Raw genomic sequence first — 25,801 nt, 5'->3', positions numbered from 1 at the left:
CTTTATTTTTTTATTAATGGTGTCATGATTAACAGACATTCTTAATTCTAATATAGTTCAATTCGTCAATCTTTTGTTGATGAGTGTTTTTATGACATGTTTAAGGAATATTGTCCAACTGCCAAATTCATGAAGCTTATTTTGTTTATATGAACAAAAATTTAAATGTCTTTGTAGTCTCACCTAAACTGAGTAGATTTGTTGATTAATCAAAATTAACTCTCAGATCAGTAAAATGAGTTTGAGTGTTTTTCCTAGAAAAAAAAATCAACTGTATTTTCAAAAAAAGAGAATATGTACACTGTAAAGCAGTAATTTTAAACTGTTCTTTACCTGCCATGAGACAATGACATTTTTCCATTAAGTTTTTTTTGTTTGGAAAATTGGGCAACCTTTACAAAATAAATTATGTATGTTTTCTTACATCTACCCTTCAAAAGAAAATCAAATCTGATAGAATGGGGGGGGGCCACTTATAGGGGAAAGGTAAAAGAAATGAGTCCTACTCTAAAAGTTTATCGCTATACAACTGAGGTTTCATATGAATGTTTATCCTGCTTTTATCCCAGAGCATATGAGGGAAAAAAAGGTGCTTTCCAGTTTCTTTTAAAGGGATAATCTGATCTTATTGTGATTTAATAGATTAAAACAACAGATCCATATCACCCAATTAAATAATTATGCCCTTTCTAATCAATTAGTTTCTCTAAAATAGTACAATATATTAGAAAGGAAATACCATTCTCACTAGGGTACAGAATGATACATTAGTTCCACGAGTTCTATACTTTAGCTACCAGATTAAATTTGAATGAGTGAATTTCATCAAACTGAATACTTTAAAACCAAGACTCCTTTTAATTACGAGAGATGAAAGTACAGTCAGCCTTTGGAAGCTTACTTTGAGGTGAAGCAACGCTGACGACTGCTGGAGAAAACTCTGTTTGCTATTGGTTCTCGAATACTGAAAAGTATTTTTGGTTCTTCTGGACTATAGAGCAGCGATTCATTATATTCATTTGTTACTATAAAGGGGAAAAAAAAGTATAAGCATATTCAATGAAAGATGGTTGCTTCTGAGAGGTACAAAATGAAAAATGTATGCTATCCTATCCCCAACCTAAAAGCAACTCTGTTCCAAAGGTCTGTTTGGCAGCAAGTTTCTTGGCACGCACAACACATTCCATTAAAAACAAAAAACAAACAAACAAAAACCTTATATATGAGAATTAGGTTCCAAGATTAGGCCACCAGAGCCTACATCAACCACAATCTAGCAGAAATAGACATTCTGGGGATGGGCTACAAAACTAGTAATTAAATAGAAGTAAGGAACTAGATAGAGCTTGAGGCACTCAAAAATACAACTTGGGATGCACAAGTCCCTTGCTAAATTCCCTTCCAAAATACCATGTCAAAGTATTCATAAGTTAATTGTCTTAATGTACAGTCCAGTCTTAAAAAATGATAGGCAAGATGCTTTCTCTAATGAAACTGCCATTATTCAAGATATTTTTAGAAATCTTTGGGACCTGCTTCGAATAATGAAAAGCCATATGAGAGTTGGTAGACAAAGCAAAAACTGGTTAAAAACAACTGTACAAAGAAATCAGGTTTGAAAGAACATTTAGTTGAATACCACATTAAAACAAGTCATAAAACTGAGATAATCTTCAAAATCCCAGATCAGTATTCTTTCCCAATAGGACTAGTTCTCTCAAGAGAACCCTGAAGTAACTGGACAGAAGTAGGGAGGAGAAAGTTAAAGAGAAGATTTGCTTAAATATATGTAAAGGTATATCAAGAGCCTGAGTCAAAAAAGTACTGTGCTTTACTAATTAGACAAGTAAACTTCACAATAATGTCCTCAAGATTGATGTAGAACATAAATGAGACTCAGTAATTATAATTATGATTAGTCACTGACCTTTCTCCACCAATTCTCTGTTCAATGGAAGACTTAAATTTCCTTGTCGTTTTGCTTTTGAAAAAGGAAAGGGGGAAATATCTTGATTAAATATTTTGTCTCCTATAATAGCTAATATATAATAAAATATATACATTACATAGCATATTATAATTATAACATATAATAGCTATTTTGGTACTCACCAATATTTAAAACATCTTCCACGGCCTGAGTTGCAACCCTGTTAATATTGAATGACCTAAAAACAAACATCACATAAGTTCTTTCATTCTAAAAAACATACTAAAAGTGAAAAAGAAATTATCTATTTGATATACAAAAACCTCTCAGAATTATCAAGAAAAAAAAAACACCAAAAGACAATAGCCACTTCACTCAGTTGTTTTTTTTTTTTAATAAATTTTTATTTATTTATGATAGTCATCACAGAGAGAGAGAGAGAGAGAGAGAGAGAGCAGAGACACAGGCAGAGGGAGAAGCAGGCTCCATGCACCGGGAGCCCGACGTGGGATTCGATCCCAGGTCTCCAGGATCACGCCCTGGGCCAAAGGCAGGCGCCAAACCGCTGCGCCACCCAGGGATCCCCCACTTTACTCAGTTTTAAAAAGTGGGCAAAGTACACAGTTTACAGGCCTATATGAAAAAGTATTCAATTTTACTACTACTTAAGGAAATACAAATTAAAGACTGATAATATATTGGAATGGGCATCAGAAAAACATTCTCATACACTGATGGGATTATGGAAGTTGCCATTGGAGGGCAATTCTGTGCTATTAAAATTTAAAAGGAACAGATTCTTTAATCTACTACTTTATCCTAAGGTATACTTGCATCTATAATATACAAAGACATGTACAAGGATATTTCCTGAAGCATTGTTTATAACAGCAAAATAACTCATCCATAGGAAGCAGGTTAAATATGTTACTACGTAGATATTAAAAACAATCAAACAGAACAATATGTGCTAATAGATAACTGATAAGTTAAAAAAACCAAAGGAATTATGTAGTGTATATATTACATTCCTATTTATATATAACATATATATATATATGGGGTGGTTGTGTCTGGAGATTAATACTAGAGATATGAAATAAAAGACTAGCCTTTCATTTGATAGCCTTTTAAACTATTTAACATATTTTTAATATGTAAATATTTCTTTAAATTATAAAATAGAAAAGATTAGAAAACTTTACCGCTGTGATGCCTCGCTTAACCCACTTAAGAACAAATGTTAACACAAATGTGAATCACTTTTAAAAGTAGCTCTGTCCTTGGGTCTACAAAGTTGGTTAAGGAAGTGTGTGTTTGTTTTTTAATTCTTTCCAGTAATTGAGAATTCTGCTGCTTCATAACTCTTCTCACATGGCCTCATCATATAACTCAGTGAACAGGTAGGTATAGCATAACAACCCACACACTCTCAATGTAATTCAGTGACTCTCAACCTTTTTGAGGAGGAGGAGCAATAGATACCTTTGCATACCCTTCTAGCCCTATGCCTTTCACATTTTAAGAAATGTGATATTTTAGGCATTCTCTTAGTGCAGATACACAAATTTTTATATGAAAAATAAAACTATGGGGCCATTCACAGATCACATTACTATGCTAAAAACAAACAAACAAACAAACAAACAAACTCGAAATTTGCCGCTGCCTATTCTACTTTTCAGGATTATCTACTCTCCAATTTCATATTGCAACCACACCAAGCCCATTCTTGCCTCTGTACCTTTGCTCATACTTACTAAGTGGCATGAAATGAAGCAAAATACTTTAAATGTCCTGACCCATTGTTTAGTATGAGGTTCGAGGTACCTATTCTCCTTAGAATGACTGTCACACTACAAGGCAAGGCATCTGCAGCACCACCTGGCTCATGGCAAGAACTTGATACTGAATGAAAATATCAGATGAAAGAGATGTGCATGAGTTACATTCTAATTCTTTTGAATATTCACATTATTGGAAGATACTGTTTTATTTTAAATTAAAAGTCATAAAATAAGCTATGTTTATTAGGTTCCACTGAATTAAAATATTGAAATTAAGACTTAATTTAAGAGGACAAAAGTCTCATACGATCACAACTTGATCTAATAGTCCAAGAACTAGGACTTATTCAGGATACCACAAGATAACCCAACTAAGTCCTCAGAATTGGAGTTAAATTAAGATGAATTTCCTATGGTTATAATCTGGATCTCAGCTAGTTCACTCTCCCTTTAGGAGTGGATTATATTCTACATCAAAGACAAACTATATGCCTAAGAAGGTATTAACTAGCACATGATGACTTTTCCTAGGTCTATCACCTTCACCATTCTAAGAGTTCCCACTTAAAATCAAACATAACCTCCACTAAAGACAATCCAATTGAAAGACAAATTGAATCTCGTATCTTTTTTAGTTAGTGAAGCTTTCTCTCCTCACTTAACACTTACCCTTAATTAAGCTGGCTAAGACAGAACGTATGGAGGGGAACTGGCAACAGTCTTAAAAACCAACAGAAATATATGTGATTAGACTCTGTAGTACTTCTCTCAGTGAATGTAGCAAATCGTGTTCCACACTGGGAAGAGGACAGAGATGACAATGAGACAATTCAGAGACAATTTGCTATCCAACATAACACCTACATCCTCTGTCCTGTAGAGGAATTTTTAGAAATGCAAAATGGGATAGCTAATCCCCAGACTCTTTGAATGTGGTGCATAATCAGGCTATCTTTTCCATCCTTCTTGCCATAAAGTCATGTGACTGAGTTCTAGCTACAGGAATGAAAGTGGATGTCATGCACAACACATCTAAGCCTGTGTCCCATATTAAGCCTCCCACAGGTGATCCTCCATGCTTTTCCTCCTTCTGTGGCTTAATGTAAATAAGTAGAGTAACTAGGAGCTATGTTTAAAAGATGGCTGAGCCACATGATAGAAGGAGCCAGGATCCCTGAGCCACCACTTGGAGACCCACCTCCCAGTGAGGACCCACTTGGACTTTATAAGAACAAAAAATAAACTTCTACTGTATTAAGGTTGGGGGTTTATTAGTTACAGTAACTTTCTTATTCAAAGTTATACATTTCCACATTTCATATTCAAAGCAAGGACTGAGAGGTCACATAGGAAAACTTTTATCTATGTATCCAGAATTAAAAGAAGATTAAAAGAAATAAATAGGCTATTCTACTCCTTTCTTTCTAGTGATTCCTGAGATCTACATTTCAGAGTTAAGTGCAGAACTTAAATCCTGTCTTCACCATTTATTAGTCACATGGCTTTGAGAGACTTTTAATACTCTATTAATGAAAATAAAATCACCTACTTCGAGTATTTTTGAAAATTTAAATAATATATGTAGCTCAATACAAAATGCTTAGAAATGGTAGTTTGATCAAACATAGAAATGTATTGCTTTCCCTCAGCCCTTCTGGCCCCCAGACTTCTCTCCTCCCATATTCTGAAGAGAAAAAGAACAAAAGATGAATGGGAAATGCAGTCACAGCAAAAGAAGGATCAGTAATGGTACAGAGTAAGGTAGAAGATGTTAGAAGCAAGCAAGCTACATAGGGCTGAAGACAGAGGCCACTCAGTGACCAAGGTAACAAGGACAGAATATAGTTAGTGACAGAGTTCTAGACTACAACATTGGAGAGGACAGGAGACTTTAATAAGCAATATAGAGAAGACTGAAATTCTAATCAAAGCCATACTTCTGTCCACCATCATCACAGGACTCAGCTATAAGGTGTGTGGCAGCAGATGGCAGGACTACTTTACAAGTCTAATGGCTCTTATTCTTTATGCTCTTACTACTTAATTCTTCAATATAAGCTAGTAACACATCTTTGGACTGTATGGATTCTATAGACAGCTCCCCCTCTGCATTTAAAAGCGGGTAGTCAAAAAGGCATTGGTTTTGTAGTCAAGCTCACCTGTGGTTGAATCCAATTTCTGACACTAGTTGTGACTTCACCCTAATTATTTATCCTTGTGAAGCCTCAATTTCTATTTTATAAAACAGAAATACTACTACTTTCTTGCATGATTTCTGTAAGAATATTGTCAAGGTATTAAATAGCACCTAGCATATTATATCAAAGTAGCAGGGGCTAAATCACTGATAGCTTATATTATAATGCATTATACAGAACTACAGAATCACAGTTCAGAAGATAAAGTAATCTTATTTTATCTGTTCCATTTCCCCTCACTTTGCAGAAAAGGAAACTTGTACAAGATCACAGAGCTAAAAGGCTGGTCATTTAGCCAGGTCTCTTTAACTTCCGTGCTAGTACTCTATTCAGTTGTTTGGGGGGAACAGAATACTGGGAGAGGAAAAGGAGGATAAAGGAAACCATTTTTGATTCTCAATCTAGTTTTCAACAACATCACGATGAGCAGAAAAGATGTTATGATAAAGCAGTTAACTATAATGTTTTCACTTTATGGGAGGGTTACAAAATAATTTTATAACATATTAGATAATTAAGTTTATTTTTCAAACAATTATTGTTAAAAATCATTTTAGAAATGTAGTTCTCACTGGCCCTCAGGAAAATGAGATGTTATCCAATCTTTAAATGATACTTTTCATTTTCTCCAAAGGTTCATTTATTTGACAAAAATGATGATTGTTTTTAAAAAACATGTGAAGTTACTAAAGTCACATTCATTCATTACTGAATGTAATGTCTGAATGTTAATTCAAAATAATAGGCGATAAAAGGAGACAGTACAGGAACAGAGAAAAAGATTGCGTATGTTGAGAATTACTGAAACTGGCTAATAGGTACATAGATACTGATTATGCTATTTTGCCTACATATATTTAAAATCTTTTTCACAATTGTTTAAAGAATACTGCAAAAGTATTACTATTAAACTATCCAAACTTAAAATTACAATTTAATAAGTACAGTTTTCCACTGTATTAGTGAGCATGTAGTCATTTATTTAAAAAAAAAAATTGAATGAATATGTGTTAGGTACTGTGCTATACACACACACAAACCCATGAGTCACCACCCCAAATGCTTCAAGTTGCTTGAACCAGCCAGGTATCAGCTCATTAGAGAACTAATAACATGGTAAATGCTATCTATAATAGTGCTACGAAAAAAAAATAGTGCTACGAGGAAAAAGTGTGAGGTGTGCACCAAAAGAAGGTTCATTATGCTAATGAAAAAAAACTAGATTCTAGTAAAGATTTCCTACACAGCATGACATTTGAAGACTGGATTTTTCAAGCCAGGGGATGGAAAGTGGAGAACATTTAGGCATTCAATGCAGGAAGAAGTTGCATTGAACAAAAACAAAAAGCCCAGAGAGAACGTGGCTTGTGCCGAGAATTGCAAGTAGCCTGCAGTTCCTCCAGTGGGCTGGGGGTTAGGGTAGGGCAGCAACAGGCTGGGCAGATTCCTCAGGACTTATTTACAGGGTCTTAAACACAGACTTAAGTAAACTGAACATAGACATAAATGAAAGTTTTACACCACAGAAAGGATCTAGCCAAATTTATCTACATTTTGGAAATATCACTCTGTTGGCAGTATGGGTGACAGCCTGAAAACTAAAGGGCGAGGCACAAAGAATACTCACTAAGAAGATGGAGCTGGACCAAAGAAATAGCAGGAGAAACTGAAAAGGAGGGGCAAGGACTTGAGAGGTGGGACTGGCAGGATTCAGACACTGGTATGTGAAGAACAGGGAGACTCAAAATAAGAGCAAGGTTTTGGGAGCAAAGTTTTTCTCTAGAGCATGAACTCCGGGTAACAGTGATCCTATTAAGCACTGCAGAGATCACAGGAACAAAAATTGAAGATAATAAATTTAGTTTTGAATATGTTGAATCTGAAGGTCTATTACCACTCTCTCTAGTAGGTAGTTTAGAATAGGAGTTTGTGCTCAGGAAACAAGAGAGCTGTGGATCAAAGGGGGGCGTCTGCATGTGTATAACTAAGCAGCAGCAGCAGTGATCACCCAGAGAGAGAGAGGTTAGAGAGTAAGCTATGGGAGCCCAGTTCTCTCCAGTTAGCCCTTTGCTGCACAAACCTCCGGGTCATCTGCTGCTGTTGTTGTACTGTTTTCATTTTTTTACTATTAAAATATTTTTCATTAAAAAAAAACATAGTCCCCCAAAACATTTATTTTCTTTTTTTCCTACAAACCTACTGCAATAGGTTAAATAATGACCAAATCTACAGCTCTAATCTGTGAAGTCAAGGCAGGACTTCTGGACCCAACTGAGGAGTAGAGCAGAAAGTGAACCAACAAACGTAACAACCAGGCTACCTCTCATGTACCAGAGGCTTTAGATACACCGATGGGCAGCCTCGGGTAAATTACGTTACTTAAAATATTTCACAAAAGTCAATAAGCAACATCCCAAGTTACTCACCAGGCCTTTGATCCTGTTCCAGTACACAAATTGAGCCCTGAACTCTTCTGTTTTTCCCATGGACCATCATCAACTGAAATCTCATAGTACGAAGCCCTATGAATTGAAAATATAAAACTGGATTTGCCAAATTTATGGCTCACAGTAAATAAGACAAACATCATTTCTTCAGAACTAATGAAATCTAAGTGGGCCAGCTTGACTTAGACATACCTGACTTAGTAGGTGTGTACACCATGATGCTAATACCAATACTGATTAAATGAAAAAGTTAAAAAAAAATCTGCGTATCTCCATCCCTCTCTGATCATATATGCTCCTTTCTATCAGTATTTTAACATTTCAAACAGGGGCTGCTTGTAAATTTTTACCTACCATAGCTATTACTGTTTTTATGGAATCTAACATATACAGAGCCTTATTTCAGAATTCAAAAAGAAAATACTATTCTGAGGTGAGTTTCATTCTTGGTAGCTAGTCCTTGATAGATCCAGTCTGCATCTAACCCTTCAAGTTGCCAACAGTTTCTGCTCAATTTGTGTTTTTTAAGTTACATCCTAATGTGCCTTTTGAATTGATGGTTAGCTGAGAGAAAAAGTTCTAAAGAAAATTCTCAACCAGTACTGCATCAGTGGGCAAAACTAGGAATAAAACTAGAATTATAATTTCTTTAAAGATTTCTACTTCTTAGAGTAGTTCATAAAAATGAAATCAAATGGGTTTTCTGACACCAGCAAAAATGTCACTATTCTTTCTGTGAACATATAAATTTGCAATTATTCAAAAAACTTTTGAAACATGTAAAAGCCTGTTTTGTAAAACTGTAGCTTAAAATAATGGTGTCATTGATCAACACTAGGTTGTTTTTGTCCAGCAAATAAAAAAAGTTAAACTCTTAATATAGCTTTTGCAGTAGTAACAATTTATTAGACATGTTTACAAACACTGTAACACTCAATGGATAATTTATCTCTTATTTTAGCCCTTTCAGTTTATCCTGCCAAATTCAATCTATAAAGGTTCTACATGGCATAACATTCCTTTACATGTTTTCTTTGAAGTTACCATTCTTCATAAAAGATAGCAGGCCTTGTATTCACATTTAACCTATTTCATAGTTTTGTTATGTCTTCCTAGAAAATTAGGAATTTTAGGCATATTAGGAGCCTATTGCATTCAGACAATCCAGTCAACTCTATAGGAATGGCTGCTATTATGCTAGAATCACATGGAAACAAGAGATTAGAGGTAAGTGGGGATAGAAGAGAAACAGGTGGAGAGGAAGAAAAGTATAGGCAGGTGAGAGGTGTTGAGCCCAAAATGATGAGCAAATTTAGTGTCATTCTCACATGCAGGTTTATCAAGATTAGTCAACTCAGAATTTTTGTTTTCAGGGAAATTATTTTTTTAAGGCAGCAATAAAACTCACAGTCCCTTTAGAGTGGGTATACTTCTTCTTAAATTGTCCACTGCTACAGCCCAAGAATAAGACATTCTAGGTTAGAATAGAAAAGAAAAAAAAAATTGGGCTTTTAAAATGTTCTTAAATCTAAGAACATTATAAATGAGGCAGGAATAATATTGCTGCACTTCATATTTTCCAAGCAAAGCACTTAAGTTTTTCAGGGCATAGTGAAGCCTCAATATAGAAATACTGGGTATACATGACAGTTCCGATGCTAACTAATGATAGGACCATGGGCAAGTTAAGTGAACTCTCCAAATCTCAACTTTTTCACTGATAAACACAACTACCTTTCTCACAGGGTTGCAATGAGTGTCTGATGTGGTAATATACACAATATACACAAAGCCTGGCACATAGCAGGGATCCAATAAGTGTTCATTTCCTTTCTGCCTTAAGGGTCTATGTCATAGATTCTTTTAAAACAAATTCTAATACCTCCTATAGTGAAAACTTTTTCAATAGCATCGGAAGCGAACCAACTGCTGTCCTTATCTTAGTAAGGATATAAGGTGAGGCTCAAAGAACACAAAAAGCAGCAGCAGCAGACATTATTAAAGAGATAAACCAACCAAATCACTCCTGCCTCAGACAATAAAAATATTCAAGCTAAAAATCTAGTGGATTTTACCGAATTCCCAAAAGTCTGTCAATCAATCCCAGTTATCCTTTCATTTTATAAGTTACCTGATTTTTAGTAAGTACAAATTATAAAACAACACTAGTAGGAAGCTCTTGAAAGTTACAACCTTTAAAATACACGAACCATAACATAAACCATTAAATGGCTACTCTAGAATAAGCATAAATTCAAACATTTTTACCTTTGTCATCTATTATTTTTTTATTCAAGTATAATTAACATACAATGTTATATTAATTTCAGGCATACAATACAGTGACTCAATAATTGTATATATTTCTCATCGCTTATCAAGATATACTCTTAATCCCCTATTTCATCCATTCCCCCCACCAACCCCCAGTTTGTTCTTTACATTCAAGTCTGTTTTTTTGTTTCTTTTTTCTACTGGTTTCTTAAAATCCACATTTGAGTGAAATCACAAGGTAATTGTCTTTCTCTGATTTTTTTCACTTAGTGTAGTATCTTCTAGGTCCCTCCATGTTGTTGCAAATGGCATTTGTCATCTGTTTAAAGCAGACTTTGTCCAATTTCATTTAGTTGTTGCTCTCTGCCTATGTTTTTAGTAATCATGATTAGATTATATCACTAATTAGAATTACATCTCCTGCCTTCTGTTACAAAGTATCCATTATTTATTTCCACATTGCTTCAAACTTGATATAGAGCAAAATAAAAAAACTTATGTATAACAAAGGCTCTTATTACTATGTTAAAATAAGTATTTACACTTTATTTTTTTTATTTATTTATTTTTTTTACATTTTTTAAAAGAGATTTTTATTTATTCATGAGAGACACAGAGAGAGAAGCAGACTCCTCACAGGAAGCCCAATGGAGGACTCAAGCCCCAGATCACGCCCTGAGGCAAAGGCAGACATTCAACCACTGAACCTCCCAGGCATCCCACATTTTACGTTCTTTAAAGAGTATATTTTTATTTGATTCAAAGAATTTTACTTTTAAATACTTTTAAATTATATATTTTACCATCTTCTAAAAAAATAGGATGCTACTTACTACCTTTATCTGATTTATCTTTACATCCCTAGTGACTTATGTATTACATGTACAGGTACACAATATGTTTTACTGAATAAATTTAAATTACATTAATCAAAATTATTACAGCTGAAAAACACTGTTCAAAGCATTCTACTGAATCAGGCTTTGTTCTTTTCAGTACTACCTGAGTTAGTCATTGGCTAAAACATGGATATCTTCTTTAATTAAGACAAGTATTTCTCATCATAGACTTATGAAAAGACAGGTCAACAGACAGAATTTCAGAATATGTGGAACTCTCAGTAAACTAGAGAAGTCAACCACATGACCTTCAGAGTGTCACACAGTTCTGGTAGCAGCAAAGTGAGACAGAGACTCATCTGTAATTTTCCACCCCTAAATTACTTACATCTACAAAAATGAGAAGGCAAGTTCTAAATGACAGCCAAGAGTTAAATTAACTTCACATTATGGCAGTCATTTTATTAGAGGTAACTAATATCACACAAAGTTCTGAAAAAACATTCTGCTGACAATTTGAGCCTAAGTTCTATTCAACACCCCAAAACAGATTTCATCAGTAATAAAACAATAGTATACTTTTATACTCCTAATGAATAGCTTTATTAACCTTAATTTTTTCTAATAATGATTACAAATCTTAAACTGTCAATACACTTGGCTTATAATGTTGCATTAGGGATACAATTACCACCAAATAGTATTCCTGCCAAACGTGTTTAGTCTGAATCTTATCATGCAGAGAAAAAAATCATACAAATCTAAAACAAGGGATATTGTGCAAACCAACTGGTTTAGACTATTCAAAAATATTAATATCAGGAATGATGAAACAACAGTGGAACTAAGGAACTATTCTTAATTCTAAAGGGCCAAAACGGCCAAATGCAATGCATAATCCCTTAACTGGATGCTGGATAAAAATAAGCAAACAAATCAGCCTTAAGGGAAACTATTAAGATAATTAGGAAGTTTTAATATGAACTATCTATAAAATTTTTATAACAACTGCAAATGTATGCCTAGTATATCATTCTCTTAAATGTTTATGAAGCACCTTTATGATAGATTAAAGGCTCTGTAGTAATGGAACCTGGGTAACTTGGTTTAAACTAGTTTCACAAACTTTTGCTCATAGACCCTTCTTTCCTCTTAACATGTATTATAAATCCATGAGAAGGTTTTGGAATATTTCATTAAATAATTCATTTCTATCACTTATAGTGTATTAATTATTCCCAATTCTTAGGTTGTAGAAATCAAATAAATATTTAAAAAAATACTAAAACATTAAATTCCAAACTGAAGATAACAGTTTAAAAGTACCTGGATGATAGACTCTCCCCAATGAAGACTTCATTTAGTGCCCTCACTGGCAAAAGCTGGGGTCCTGAAGCCTCTGGCCCTATACGTAATAAAAAGAATAAATAAATGTTCAAGACAAAATGTTTAAATTTTAGAAATGTTAGGATTTAAATTTTATAAAATATTAAAATATTCATACTTCTGTTTCAATAGAATCCATAATATTAACATAAGTTAAATCTCATAAAGCATTCATAATGAACCTCAAAATCACCTAACATATCTGTAATGAAGCATTTCTCTCTCCAAAATAAACCTCAATTATTCTTGAAACAATTTTTCAAGAATGATGACGTATTTTTATCCATCTTATAAGAATCTTATTGTCATGCTTAATTTTTCTCTGAAAGCTTCAGAGGAAGAAATAGTCAAGTACTTCCAGAGGAGAGCCACTTTGGATTTAAGCAACAATTACATGCATGGTTCATGTTGGAAGCCAAATTGATTTTTTTTTTTTTCCAAATAGAAAACCTCAAAAGTGTTTCTAGCAATAGTAGCTCTGGAAGGACACTGCCACATCACCTTTCATGACTCCTAAAAACACATCCACCTTGTCTTTTTTACTCCATAAGTAAGTATGCACAGTTAAGGTAATCTTCCTTGATGATATTTAAACCTAATTCCATCACACAAAACCCTCCAAAGGATTCCCACTGCTTTTGGGATCAAATCTGCAATTGTCACCTTCAAATTGTTTCTTTTACTTTTATCTTTTATCTGTCTCCAACTGGAAAGGCCAAGCCCATCTTCTCAATGTCACCAATAGCAGATTCATTGCAGATCATGTGCTCAGGGGCAGGGAGGGGGTGGATTTCATGAGCAGTCCAACGAAGAGGCCAACATAGTGAGGAACTGAAGCCTCCCATTAATGGCCATGTGATGAACTGGGAAGTAACCTTCCAGTCTCAGTCGGGTCTTCAGATACTGCTGTCCTGGCTGACAGCTTGACAATCTGCTTGAGAGACCCTAAAACAGAACTATCAAGCTGAGCTGTTCCTGGATCCTTGATCTTCACAATCTCTGTGAAATCTAAATATTTGTGTTTTAAGATACTAAATTTGAGGGTAATTTGTTATTTAGCAATAGATATCTAATACACATTAGACACTTACTACACTAATGAAACTTTCCATCACTGTTACCAACATGGCCACTGATCTAACATTCTCTTGACTTGTTAGCATGATTGTTAACATTCCTGTTTATATGTTTATTGGACACTAATTACATATATCTAATTTCTTTTGGATTTAACCATCTACAGGAGACCCAACTATTCTTTCAAACATAACAAGTTGTCATTATAATGCCAAAGACCATATGAAAGCTTGTTGACTAAATTGTATAATGGACTAGCATTATCAGCTCAATCTCATAGCTGTAAAAACTTGATACAAAAGGGCATATTAAAAAATTTGATGTATTAATTAAATTTGCACTAAAGACCACAACAGCTAACTTTTGAAACTATCTTAATTTGGTACTAGGTATATCATTCTCATACATGTCAAAAATTTTTGTTTAAATTATTTTTCTTTACATAAGGTAATTCCTAATGGAATTTGTTTTATATCTCCCCACAGATTTCCTGCAAATGCCAAACAGTAGGTACTCGCTAAATATTACTAATAAATCTGATTTCTCACCAAACTGTACCATATCTTTTATAAGGTCTTGACTTTTTGCCTCTATTTCCAAATCTCTCTATCCTAATTTTCCTCTCCATACTGCACTTTTAAATGTGTGCTTATTGAATTTCACCTGAAACTCTTTGTCAAACAAGAGAATAAAGACTGCTTCAAATCTCAACAATCATCTTAATTCTGCTTATATTTACTTTCATGCTAATTGACTACCAAACATGATCTAACTAATGAAATTGTTCATTTGCAACTACTTCAATTGGACATGAAAAGGACAATTAACAATTTTCTCTCCAAAAGAATGGATTACAAAATTAATTATAATTTGTACTTTTAAATACAGAATTGTTATACTAAGGACAGGGACCATTGCTGTATAAGAGATTACACATCTCTTACACAGCAATACTGCTAGACTATGTTTCTAGGTCTACTTGCATTGGGTACACCCTATGAGACTAGTAATGGCCAATGGAATATGAGGAAAATTAATGCTTCAAACATGGTTCCTAAAACCTCCCTTAAGATCCTCCATGCTGTTTTCTCTACAGAGGATCCAAAACATTACTCAGAGGCCTTAGAAGATGGTGGCGGGCACGGTTTGGAAGTTTTTCAACAGCCCTCAGGCAGTGAAAGAAGCTAGAAACAAACCATTCTGTTAAGCCATTGAGATTCTGGGATTGTTTATCAAATCAATTCACTTATCCAAATTAATACAATCAACTTTTCAAATAAGAAAGTTGCTAGTTTATATGATGAAAAAATTTAAAAATAGTAGTCAATAAACCAACCCTACCTTCCTTCACCTGGAAGTATATAGGTAGTAAAAATGTATTCCTCATTAACTTGTACACAAATACAATCCAGTAAAGGATTAAGTTGGAAAGTTTAAAAAAAAAAAACAAAACAAAACTAGAATTTTTTTTTCTCTGTAATCTTTTGTTCTAAATTAGAAACCTAAATCAGGGATCAAACATGGTGGCATACTTATTAATCTCAAACCCATTCCTCTATTCCAAAATTCCAAATGGCAGGTTCCTAAGAAATGTTTCCTACCAATTTGATGACAATTTAAATAGAAAAAATGAGATATACCTTAAAATCTTCCTCAACTTTTTCTCACAAAATAAAGCTATCAAAATAACAAAAAACACTCTCACAAAAATGCACTCTAAAATAGTGCCTAGGCAAAGTAAATACCATATAATTATTACTAACAAAATAGTTATTATAATAAGCATAGCAATTTCCAGTATTACTATTGAGAAATCAAAAATTATTCTGATTCCAGATTGTTTATATATAAAATAATGACCACAATCACCAACACTTCCTCTCTGGAAGCCTACAGCTTTACTTTATCCCTAGCATTCTGACATACCTTGGTGTGAAATCTTTTACCATTAGTTATGCTAAGTACTTGTGAGTCCTTTCAATTCAAAGAATGGTGTCAAAGTTTTGAGAGATTTTCTTGTATTATTTTTATTTTGAATGTTTTCTTTTTCTAGAAATACCATTAATCAGATGTGAGTGATTACTGGATGTTACTTAGTAACTCTGTGATTTTGTTTCTATATACATTAACTTAGTTTGTAAAACTAAGTAAACAGCAAATCTGAGACAGGAATCTGAGCAATGAACAGCTTTCTTTTTTTATCTACAGGTTTCTTTTTTTATTATTATTTTTAATAATATATTTATTTTTTATTGGTGTTCAATTTGCCAACATACAGAATAACACCCAGTGCTCATCCCGTCAAGTGCCCCCCTCAGTGCCCGCCACCCAGTCACCCCCACCCCCAGCCCTCCTCCCCCTTCCACCACCCCTAGTTCATTTCCCAAGGTTAGGAGTCTTCATGTTCTGTAATATCAGAAAGGGAGACAGAACATATCTACAGCTTTCTTATAAAGCCACTGGTAAATTTCAGGGCCAAATCTTAAACATCTCTGGAGATCGCAATACCTTCTTCTGGTGAGGGATAAAGTAAGATTTCTAACTAAAAGTTTAAAATCTTACTGCAGTCTTTTATAAACATTGGTTTTCATTCCAAAACCAATGAATCCATATGCATACGATTTGGGGAGGCGGGATGGGGAGAACGAGCATCTTTAAAACATGACATGAACACATACTGTAAGAACAGCCTAATATATAAAGCATAAAAAAGTCTGAAAATAATGAACATAAACATCAGGTACCATGCAAGACAGACAAAGCAGATATATAAAGATAGCTTTTCCTGGTAAGTTTAGCCAAGAAAGGAAACACAGGAGGAACAAAAAAAAAAAAAAAAAAAATAGGTATCTTTTTATGTAGTCCATAGATAGTATATCTCAGGGTCTTCTTATACCAGGAAAGCCACAATTACTGGAAAAAGTGGGAAAATATGGCTAAATTACAAACCACAAATTAACTTAAGACTGAAAATCCATCTTAACACTTAAAAAAAAAAAAGCTGCATATCACCTTATACTAATATTCCCTTAGGAGCTTACAGAGATGTCTGAAACATAAATCTTAAGGCTGGGATGCAAAACTTCCCAACAAAAAAGTTTTAATCAACAACTGTAACTATGATATATATATTTAAATATGAATACAAGTGTAATTATTAGGAAATCTTCTACAGATTAGATCATTTTATTTCTACCGCTTGCTTTCTCCTTTTTGACATTTCAAAGATTAAAGCTAAGAATCTTTCCTTAAGATTCCCTTAAGGGACACCTGGATGGCTCAGCAGTTGAGCATCTGCCTGCCTCCGGCTCAAGATCATGGGTTGTTACTGCTTCTCCCTCTGCCTCTGTCTCTGCCTCTCTCTCTGTGTGTTTCTCATGAATAAATAAAATCTTAAAAAAAAAAAAATCTTTCCTTAAATATCAACTATTCTCTTAGACATTTTATAATCCTTTCATAATCAACAGGTTTTTAAACTCACCCTAGAAAAACATTTCTTCTGGAAATATGTTTTTTATTTCAGTATCTAGTCATAATACATTTTATATCTGAAGGAGTTCACTGTATTTTCTTAAGTGTGGTCAGTGGTACTAAAATGCCCAAATAAGTGAATTATAAATTATTACTTCTAGAAATTAGAAATCAAAGGAATGAAAAGCTAAATATTGCCCAAACACATATAATTCCCATCTACCTACTTTCATCATGAACTCTTTCAATGTTGAAAGCTCTACTATGTTGATTCAAACTTAGCTGCTGTTCATGAAGGTCCACAGGAACAGGGTTTATACCAGTCCCTTCAAGGTACAACCTGATTCGCTGCCTCCATAACCACCTTAGAAAGTGAAGGAAAATTATGTTAAGATAAAGTAAACTTAGGATGAGGCATTATAATTTCACCAAATTAAAAAATTCATATTAAAAAACTAGTTATTCCATAAACAAATTATACCAGAAACACCTAAAACCCACAGGTTCCTCCTCAAAGAGAAATTTAGAGATTTAGTTCTCTTTTCAAATATAGTAGAAATATCTTATGTATTTGTACAAAATCTCCCACATAATGAATTAAAGTCAAATTCTTTATCAAGTATCCATTAAATCTAAGATACTGAGTTAGATATAGTTGTATTTCACTCATATAAAATTGTAACATAGGCAAAAAAAAAAGGACTCTGAGATTAATATTGTGTTAGGGTGATTAGACATAACTCTCTCCCCTAGAGTTCTATAAGGATGATTTTTTTTTATAGTAAAAAGAAATCAATGATAAATTTCATAGCATTTGAGATTACACCTAAAACTTAAATGACATTTTTGATAGAAGGAAAAAAAATCAAGTACAATTGATTCCAAAACCAAAAACTGATGTAGCAAAAAGCCAGTGGGACAGATTCTGCTAGATTAGTATATAAAAATATACTCCCACTTGATAGCTAATAACTGGTCATTTGTAAAGGTGCCATACTGAAATGACTAGAAACTAGAATCATTACTAATGATTCCAGAAGTCAAGAAGATTTAATTTCACAAAAAATAGACAAAAAACTTTCTCAAACTATAAAAATCTAGTCTAAGTCAGGAAATATAAAGTAGTCCAACTTGGCTCTCTCTAGTATAATCACAATCTCCATCTCAGCGACTCCCTCCACCCTTCTTTTCAAGACAGCCTGATCGCTGAACAAATTAAGTGAAGGAAATATGAAAAAACACTCCCCTGCTTAAGAAACACTTAATATGTAAAATAAAGATACCGGGAACCTCAGTATGGTAGAGTAAATCCAACCCTCAGTCTTCTGGATGGAAGAAGAGGATAAAAATATAAAATGTCAAAGAATATGAACACTTATTCTTAGCCAATAGTTTTAATTATCTCTACCAAACTGCTAAGAACATGTAAATAACGTTAAGAAAATAGAAACACGGCCTCTATCTCACTGATGGAGAAACCCCTCTTCTTGCAGTTGGATTACAGACCAAGTGGCATTTATCAGGGTTTCTCTATGCAGTTCCAGTTGGACTAGAAAAAAGGTAGAGGTGTTTGTGACTCAGCTAATAACAGTAACCACAAAGAGTAATACATAACGATGTTAGGCCAATGCCTAAGCCAAATATTATCTAACTTGTTCTGTTCAATAGCATTTCTAATGGCACATTTTAAAATATTTATAAAACAAATGTAAGAAATTCCTACCTGAACTCACCACGATAGAACTTCTGTAAGGCTTCTGGGAAGGAATGTGTATATCGAACAGGAAGACATAAATGACCCTCAGATCTTTAAGAGATTTGTAGTGATGTAAAGGGAAGAAAAAGAAGAAAAAAAGAAAAAAACCAAAAACTTAATTCAAAAGGTATTACTAAACTACAAAAACTAGATATGAAATTTTGTAAATTTCTATTCTGTACTTGATTTTTTTTTTGCCACAAAATTTTCTGTACTTTCAATGAGACAAAAAGATCAAATAGAAATAGTAGTTTTGCATCTAGCTTCAATGCCATAATACACAATACTATTTACGTTTCCACATCACAGTGAAACTAAAAATAACAACAATTTGTCACTGACTGATTACCCTACAAAATTAGTTAATGGTATAGTTGTGTTTGCCTCCTACCTTTAAATTATTTAACCATAAACTTTGGGCAAGTCACTTTAGCATCAACTTTCTCATCTCGAAAAGGATGACAAAACCATGAATCTCAAAAGGTTATTCTAAGGAATCAAACTATATATGAAAGTGAACCATAAATCCCTTTTAAATATCATTTAAGATATTCCACATCATAAAGAGAAATCACAAAGCTAATCCAATCCAATTCTTCATTTATTCAAAAAAAACATAAGGATGGGGGTGTTTGGGTGCCTCAGTCAGTTAGGCATCTACCTTTGGCTTAGGTCACTCATCTCAGGGTCCTAGGATTGAGCCCCACACTGGGCTCTCTGCTCAGAAGTCTAGTTCTCCCTCTACTTCTGTTCTCTCTCTCTCAAATAAATAAAATATTTATAAATAAATAAATAAATAAATAAATAAATAAATAAATATGAAGAGCTTGACATAAAAGACAACAAAACAAAGTGTTAAGATGGCCTATAGCTGCTATAGGAAGAGGAGAGAACGTGGCACCTAACATGAGGAAAGGTGTCCAGAAAGTTCAATCATCATCATTTACATGATGCTTTGATCTTGAAGGAAAGGTTGAGAGGAGGCTTGGCAACACAAACTTTTAATAACTGTACATTAACTTACAGGTGTGAAGAGCAGAGAAAAAGGTTTTTACAAAGTTGTGACGGATCAGTTTCTTAATCTCAGTGCTGATCCTCTTAGATAAAGAAACTTAGGCCCTAGTTTTTTTTAATTTTTATATTCACTGCAATACTTTTACACAGTGCTAAGTATATAGAAGGTATTAACAGTCATTTGTTGAATAATACCTGCTAGGATCAACTGCGGGTCTGAAACATCCAAGAGACAACAATTGATTATGAGGTTATAGTCAGGTATCAGCTAGGCTGTCAGCACCTGTGGGCTTGACTTAGCCTGGAGATTCACTTGCAATGTGGCTCACTCACATGGCTGGCAAACTGGTCCAAGCTACCGGCAGGAGGGCTCAATTCTCCCTATGTGAGCCTCTCCACAGAGCTGCTTGAGTATCCTCACATCATGCTGACTAACTTACACCAGAATGAGCGATCCAAGAGACTAATACAGAAGCTGTAATACCATTTATGACCCGGCCTTGGAATCTACAGACTGTCATACATTCCACTGGTCACACAGGCCAGCTCTGATTGAATACAGAAGCACGGAGAGAACCAAATAAAGGTGTGAATGCTAGGCAGCTACCCTGGAGGCTAGTTACCACATGCCTTCTATCCTATTTTAATTAGCAAGCATTAAATGTCATAATTATTTACTGGGCTCAGTAAACTGAATGCAGAATACAGGTAAGACCAAAGTTTAGATGACTCCATGTGAAAGAACTATCTAAGAAGGGTATCTTCCAACCCAACTCAAGCCTTCAGGTGCCTGCAGCCCCAGCTGACATCTAACAAGAACCTCATGAGAGATCTCAAGCCAAATTACCCAGTTAAGCTCCTGAATTCCAGATTTATAGAAACCATGAGAATAGATGACTATTACTGTTTAAAGCCTCCAAGTTCCGGTCTGATCTGTTATGCAGCATTTGATAACTAATAGAAACGAGAGGAAATTTAAGTTGAACATTAACTTCTGAGTTTATTTAAGGACTGTGAGTTACCACCATGCTTAAAAAAAAGAAGTCAGGTAACCTGAATTACCAAACAAGCTAGGAGGCTTCTGTCCTGGAGACAAGAAAGAAACAAAAGGAATTCTAAAGCCTGTTATTCTAGGTAGAAATTAGAGAAGCAATACTATCTGCTTACCAGTTTCAAAATTCCCATAAGCTTATGAGTATTAAGCCAACTTTTTAAAGGAAAATATATTTCAACAAACTGTTAAAATGTGACAACTAAAGTTAAGAATCTCTTAATGATATAAAAATATGCCATTAAGAAGTTCTAAAATACACAGGCGTCACACTGAAGGCAATCAAAAAATAATTACTGAACCAATGATCTCAATTACTTATGCTCAAGAAATATTTACTCAGCTATACATTTCAAAGGTTGATTGTTTACGGACTATGTGTAATACAGTAATAGTGGAGGAATTAAAATGCAATCCTATACTCAAGAAATTTATAGTCTAATGGAAAAGACAAAAACCAAGCAAAAAACAATATGCTCTCTACAGGGAAATTCTAGTCAGAGTCCAGGAGAGGCACCAATATTGTTCAATCTTCAATGAACAATATACAACTATACCACTGACTAAGTGGTACAAGGGCACTCCAGGCAAAAACAGATATCAAGTCATGAAAAGAATATGCACCTTCTGGAGAACTCTTTCATTTATTCTTTCAAATCCTACTGTCTTAAGTATCAACAAATCTCCTCGCCAGAGGAAAAGCCTCCACCTAGAGTGTCAGCAGATGGTTATACCTGATAATTGCACTAAGGACAGCCAGAGTGGGTAGTGGAGGAATTGGATGAAGGCGGTGAAAGGTACGTATTTCCATTTATAAGATAAATAAGTACTAGGGATGTAACATACAACATAATGACTATAGTTAACACTGATGTATATTTGAAAGTCATTGAGAGTAGACCCTAAGAGTTCTTGTCACAAAAAAAAAAAAAGATACTTTTTTTTATCTATATGAGATAATGTTAACTGTGGTAATCATTTCACATTATGTGTAAGTTATTATGCAGTACACCTTAAATTTATGTAGTCTACAAGTCAGTTATATCACAACAAAACTGGGAGGGGGAGAAAAGCAATTAAAAAAAAAAAAAAAAACAGCCTTAAGAAGAACCCTAGGCTGTTCCTAGATAGACTTAAGTAATTTTTTTAACTGAAAGTATAATGCCTATGAGTAAATGAGGATTGATGAAGCTAAAAAAGCAAATAGGCAACAGATGGTGAAAGATCATACTATTATACTAAGAAATTTGCAATGTATTCTGAAGGTCATGGGAAAAACCCTGAAAGATTTTAATTTAGGAATGAATACAATTAAATTTGTACTTTGGAAAGAACATAAAGTGTAATGGATGGGTTAGAATGAGAAAGTCTGAAAGCTATTGCAGTAATTTAAACAACAAATTATAAAGGCCTATGTTCAGTAGCAGTGAGGATGTCAAGACATGGACTCAAAGGTAAGATTCCAAGAACTTAGAACTATGGCCATAAACCAATGTGATAAAGGGGGTGAGGGGTGGGCGGGCACAGCTTCAGCAAGGTTATGATTCTATTAAGTATGGTAGGGGAGGGGATAGGAGACAGGTTACTTTTTTTTTTTTAAGTAGGCTCCATGCCCAAGGTAGGACTTAAACTCATGACCCTGAGAATTAAGGGTCCCATGCTTGAAGACTGAGTCAGCCAGACATGTTACATTTTTAATGTTACTGGATAATAAATTCAAGTAGAAGACAGTATGGCTAGATAGCATGAAGAAAAAGAAAAATAACAGGAGAAATGGACACAGAATAGTCAGAGACCAGAAAATGTAGTGTCTTATATGTCACTGTTAAGGTGACCAACTGTCCCAGTTTGGCTGGGACTGACAAACTTTCCCAGGACATGGAACTATCAGTGGTAAAACTAGGAAAGTCCTTGGCAAATCATGATGAGTTGGTCATCCTAGTCACTGTAAAGAATTAGATTTCATTCTAGGTTAGATGGGAAGCCACCATAAGATTTTGAACAGAGGAGTCACATATTATCAAACTTTCATAAAATGATCACTCTGGTTGCAGTGAGAAGAGAATATTAATAAAGATAAGAGTGGAGGCAAGATCAATGTTGGATATAAATATTTTGGAGTCACCAGGATTTAAGTTCAACTACAGATATTAAACAGTTATTCTGGAAACAGTATAAAAAGTGAGAAAGAGACAGATGGCCCAGAGGATGTGAAAACACCTTTAAAGCACTGAATAAAATATAACCTCCTTCAAAAGAGACAAAGTAGCAGCCATCAGGATAGGAAGAAAGGGGGGAGGGGCCCATAAATTCCAAGGAAGTACGGATGCAACACAGGATCAGTTAGCACTAAAAATCTCCCAGAAATCAAGTAAGACAAGGACTAAAACGTCCAATAAGTTCATAACCAGGACGTCACTGGTAGGGCAAAAGGAAAATTAATGAACTGGTTGGAGGCAGTTCAAAAAGATGGCAAAACAATAACTGAAGTAAGGAAGTAGAGATACAACCTGGGCCACACAAAGTTTTTTGAACAATTCTGAAGGTCTGGTTCTAATCTAAGTGCTAGAAATGACAAACTGGATGTAAATTTGGGCCCAAACTATACCACCAAGCTTAAGTTTCTATTTTTTTCCCCAGATGGCCCCAACTGCTGATGAAGGAATAAAGAGGATGACAGACTGATGTAGGATGGGGCAGAAAGACAGTGGTACAAAATGTTTAAGAAGTTTGTTGGGAGGGGTGCCTGGGTGGCTCAGGCAGTTAAGCATGGGATTCTTGATTTCAGCTATGGTCATGATCTCAAGCCCTGTGAGGGGCTCACACTGGGCATGGAGCCAGCTTAAGATTCTCTCTCCCTCTCTCCCACTCCTTCCCCACCCACATGCATTCTCCCCCCCCCGACCCCCCCAAAATTTATATATATGTGTGTGTGTGTGTGTGTATATATATACATATATTTATGTGTATGTGTGTGTATATGTGTGTGTGTGTGTGTGTGTATATATATATATATAAAGAAATTTGTCAAGAAAGTGAATGAAGTAAGGGAAAATTAAGTGAAGACAATAGAGGGGTTCAACACGCTGCAAACCAAATGGCAGATTTAACAGGATCAAGGGAATAAGACTGTTGTTAAAGGTAGGAGGCTGTGGAGTGGAATTAAGATTTGAGATATGGGGCAATTCTAGATGATCATGAAGTCCAGGTATGGTCATGGCTGTGGGTGGCTGGTATAGAATGATGCTAAATATCAGTGAAGCGAGGAAAGAAAAAAAGAAATGATGACAGGGTTTGGTCTCTTCATTAAGTTAATGAAGTGACCCAGAAAATCAGCAGAGGCATAACCAGAAATGTAGACAAAAGACAAAAGGAAGGGCCAAAGACGGGACATGAACTCATCCCTCTTCAGCAATACCGGGGTTACCAATACCCAACTAGGTCAAAGGCTCAGGTCTATTCTGCCAAAGGCACTACCCCCAGACTACCTGGGAAATCCAACGTGAAGATTTGTCCATCCAGATCATAGTTTCCTACCACCAACGGTAGCCAAATGCATATATATGTCTCATGCCTGAACTTTATATAAGAGCTAGGTCCTTGAAAACAACTATACAGAAGAAAATTCTACTAAAGGTAGAAACAAATTGTACATGCCTGAATTTCATTTCTAAAATGTTTTTGGAACATGGCTCTAACCTTCATGATTACCAGGAGCAATAATACTTCCACTTAAACATCATGCACTAAATAATAAACCCCCTGTAGCAATGGAGCACAGCAAAGTGACAACAGTAGAGAAAATAAAGAGCAACCAAAATTTAAGATTTATCAGAAATAGATACCATGCAAAGCAAAACATAACTGTATGTGTAACACACACATACCAAACAAAAGGAACAAGTTTTTTCTTACCGTTCTGGATCAGTGTTTACTCCAATAACTGGCTTAAGTCTATCCAAAACCTTACTTGCTGCCAGGAGCATCGTGCCATCACCTAAAGGACAGAAGACATAACCAGATTTGCTACAAAACTAGTTTTTAACATCATTTTGAACACAAGTCCTTTTAAGAATCACACTCCCACTCGATCCTGCTGCCCACCACAGTCTATTCCACTTCCTTTCTAACTACTATCCCTAATCCCGGATTTCTCAACAGGGGCAAGACTGACATTTTAGGCCAGATTAATTCTTTGATGTGGGGGGCAGTCCTGTGTATTACAGGTGATAGTTAGCAGTACCTGCTACATGCCAAGTAGTAGCCTCCCAGCTGGGAACCACTACTCTAATCCTATTATTTCTATTAGCCAAATCTCTTTCCTTCCATCATAACATCAGTCCAAATTCAGAAACTATTTTAAGGAGAATATACCCAACAAAGTGTCCAGTGAAGACTTTTCCTTCTAATAAATGCTATCAATTTAATTTAAGGCTTTGGCAACAGCATCCACTTCCTTAATAATAAAGCCCAGGAAAAATAGCTGTAAGTATATTGGAGCCAGAGTGGATGGAATTTATCTAATCTCATTGAACTCTTTTTTTTTTCTCATTGAACTCTTAAACAATTTC

At 34.7% G+C, this 25,801-nt stretch overlaps 1 protein-coding gene and 1 long non-coding RNA gene across 5 annotated transcripts in view; one reads left to right on the top strand and one right to left on the bottom strand.

Annotated features, from left to right (window-relative positions):
* NADK2 (NAD kinase 2, mitochondrial) overlaps positions 1-25,801 on the bottom strand; it is a 43,744-nt gene that overhangs the window by 3,319 nt on the left and 14,624 nt on the right. For 2 of the 4 annotated variants that reach the window (XM_049109348.1, XM_049109351.1), the window contains 9 exons: positions 25,146-25,227; positions 19,133-19,216; positions 17,637-17,773; positions 12,802-12,880; positions 9,771-9,836; positions 8,342-8,437; positions 2,113-2,168; positions 1,928-1,981; positions 902-1,025 (listed from right to left, as the gene is read on the bottom strand). In XM_049109348.1, coding sequence (XP_048965305.1) covers positions 902-1,025; positions 1,928-1,981; positions 2,113-2,168; positions 8,342-8,437; positions 9,771-9,836; positions 12,802-12,880; positions 17,637-17,773; positions 19,133-19,216; positions 25,146-25,227 — 778 coding nt within the window. The remainder of the gene's footprint in view (positions 1-901; positions 1,026-1,927; positions 1,982-2,112; positions 2,169-8,341; positions 8,438-9,770; positions 9,837-12,801; positions 12,881-17,636; positions 17,774-19,132; positions 19,217-25,145; positions 25,228-25,801) is intronic. The other 2 variants (XM_049109350.1, XM_049109349.1) reach the window with 2 other exon arrangements.
* Positions 5,580-14,495, top strand: LOC118354654 (uncharacterized). Its single transcript, XR_004815532.2, has 3 exons — positions 5,580-5,689; positions 13,307-13,411; positions 14,424-14,495. It is a non-coding gene; the product is annotated as an uncharacterized LOC118354654 (long non-coding RNA).

Source organism: Canis lupus, chromosome 4, assembly GCF_003254725.2.
Source record: "Canis lupus dingo isolate Sandy chromosome 4, ASM325472v2, whole genome shotgun sequence".
Classification (NCBI taxonomy): Eukaryota; Metazoa; Chordata; class Mammalia; order Carnivora; family Canidae; genus Canis; species Canis lupus.
The sequence above is the reverse complement of the archived record's forward strand: the minus strand, read 5'-3'. Positions and strand labels throughout refer to the sequence as shown.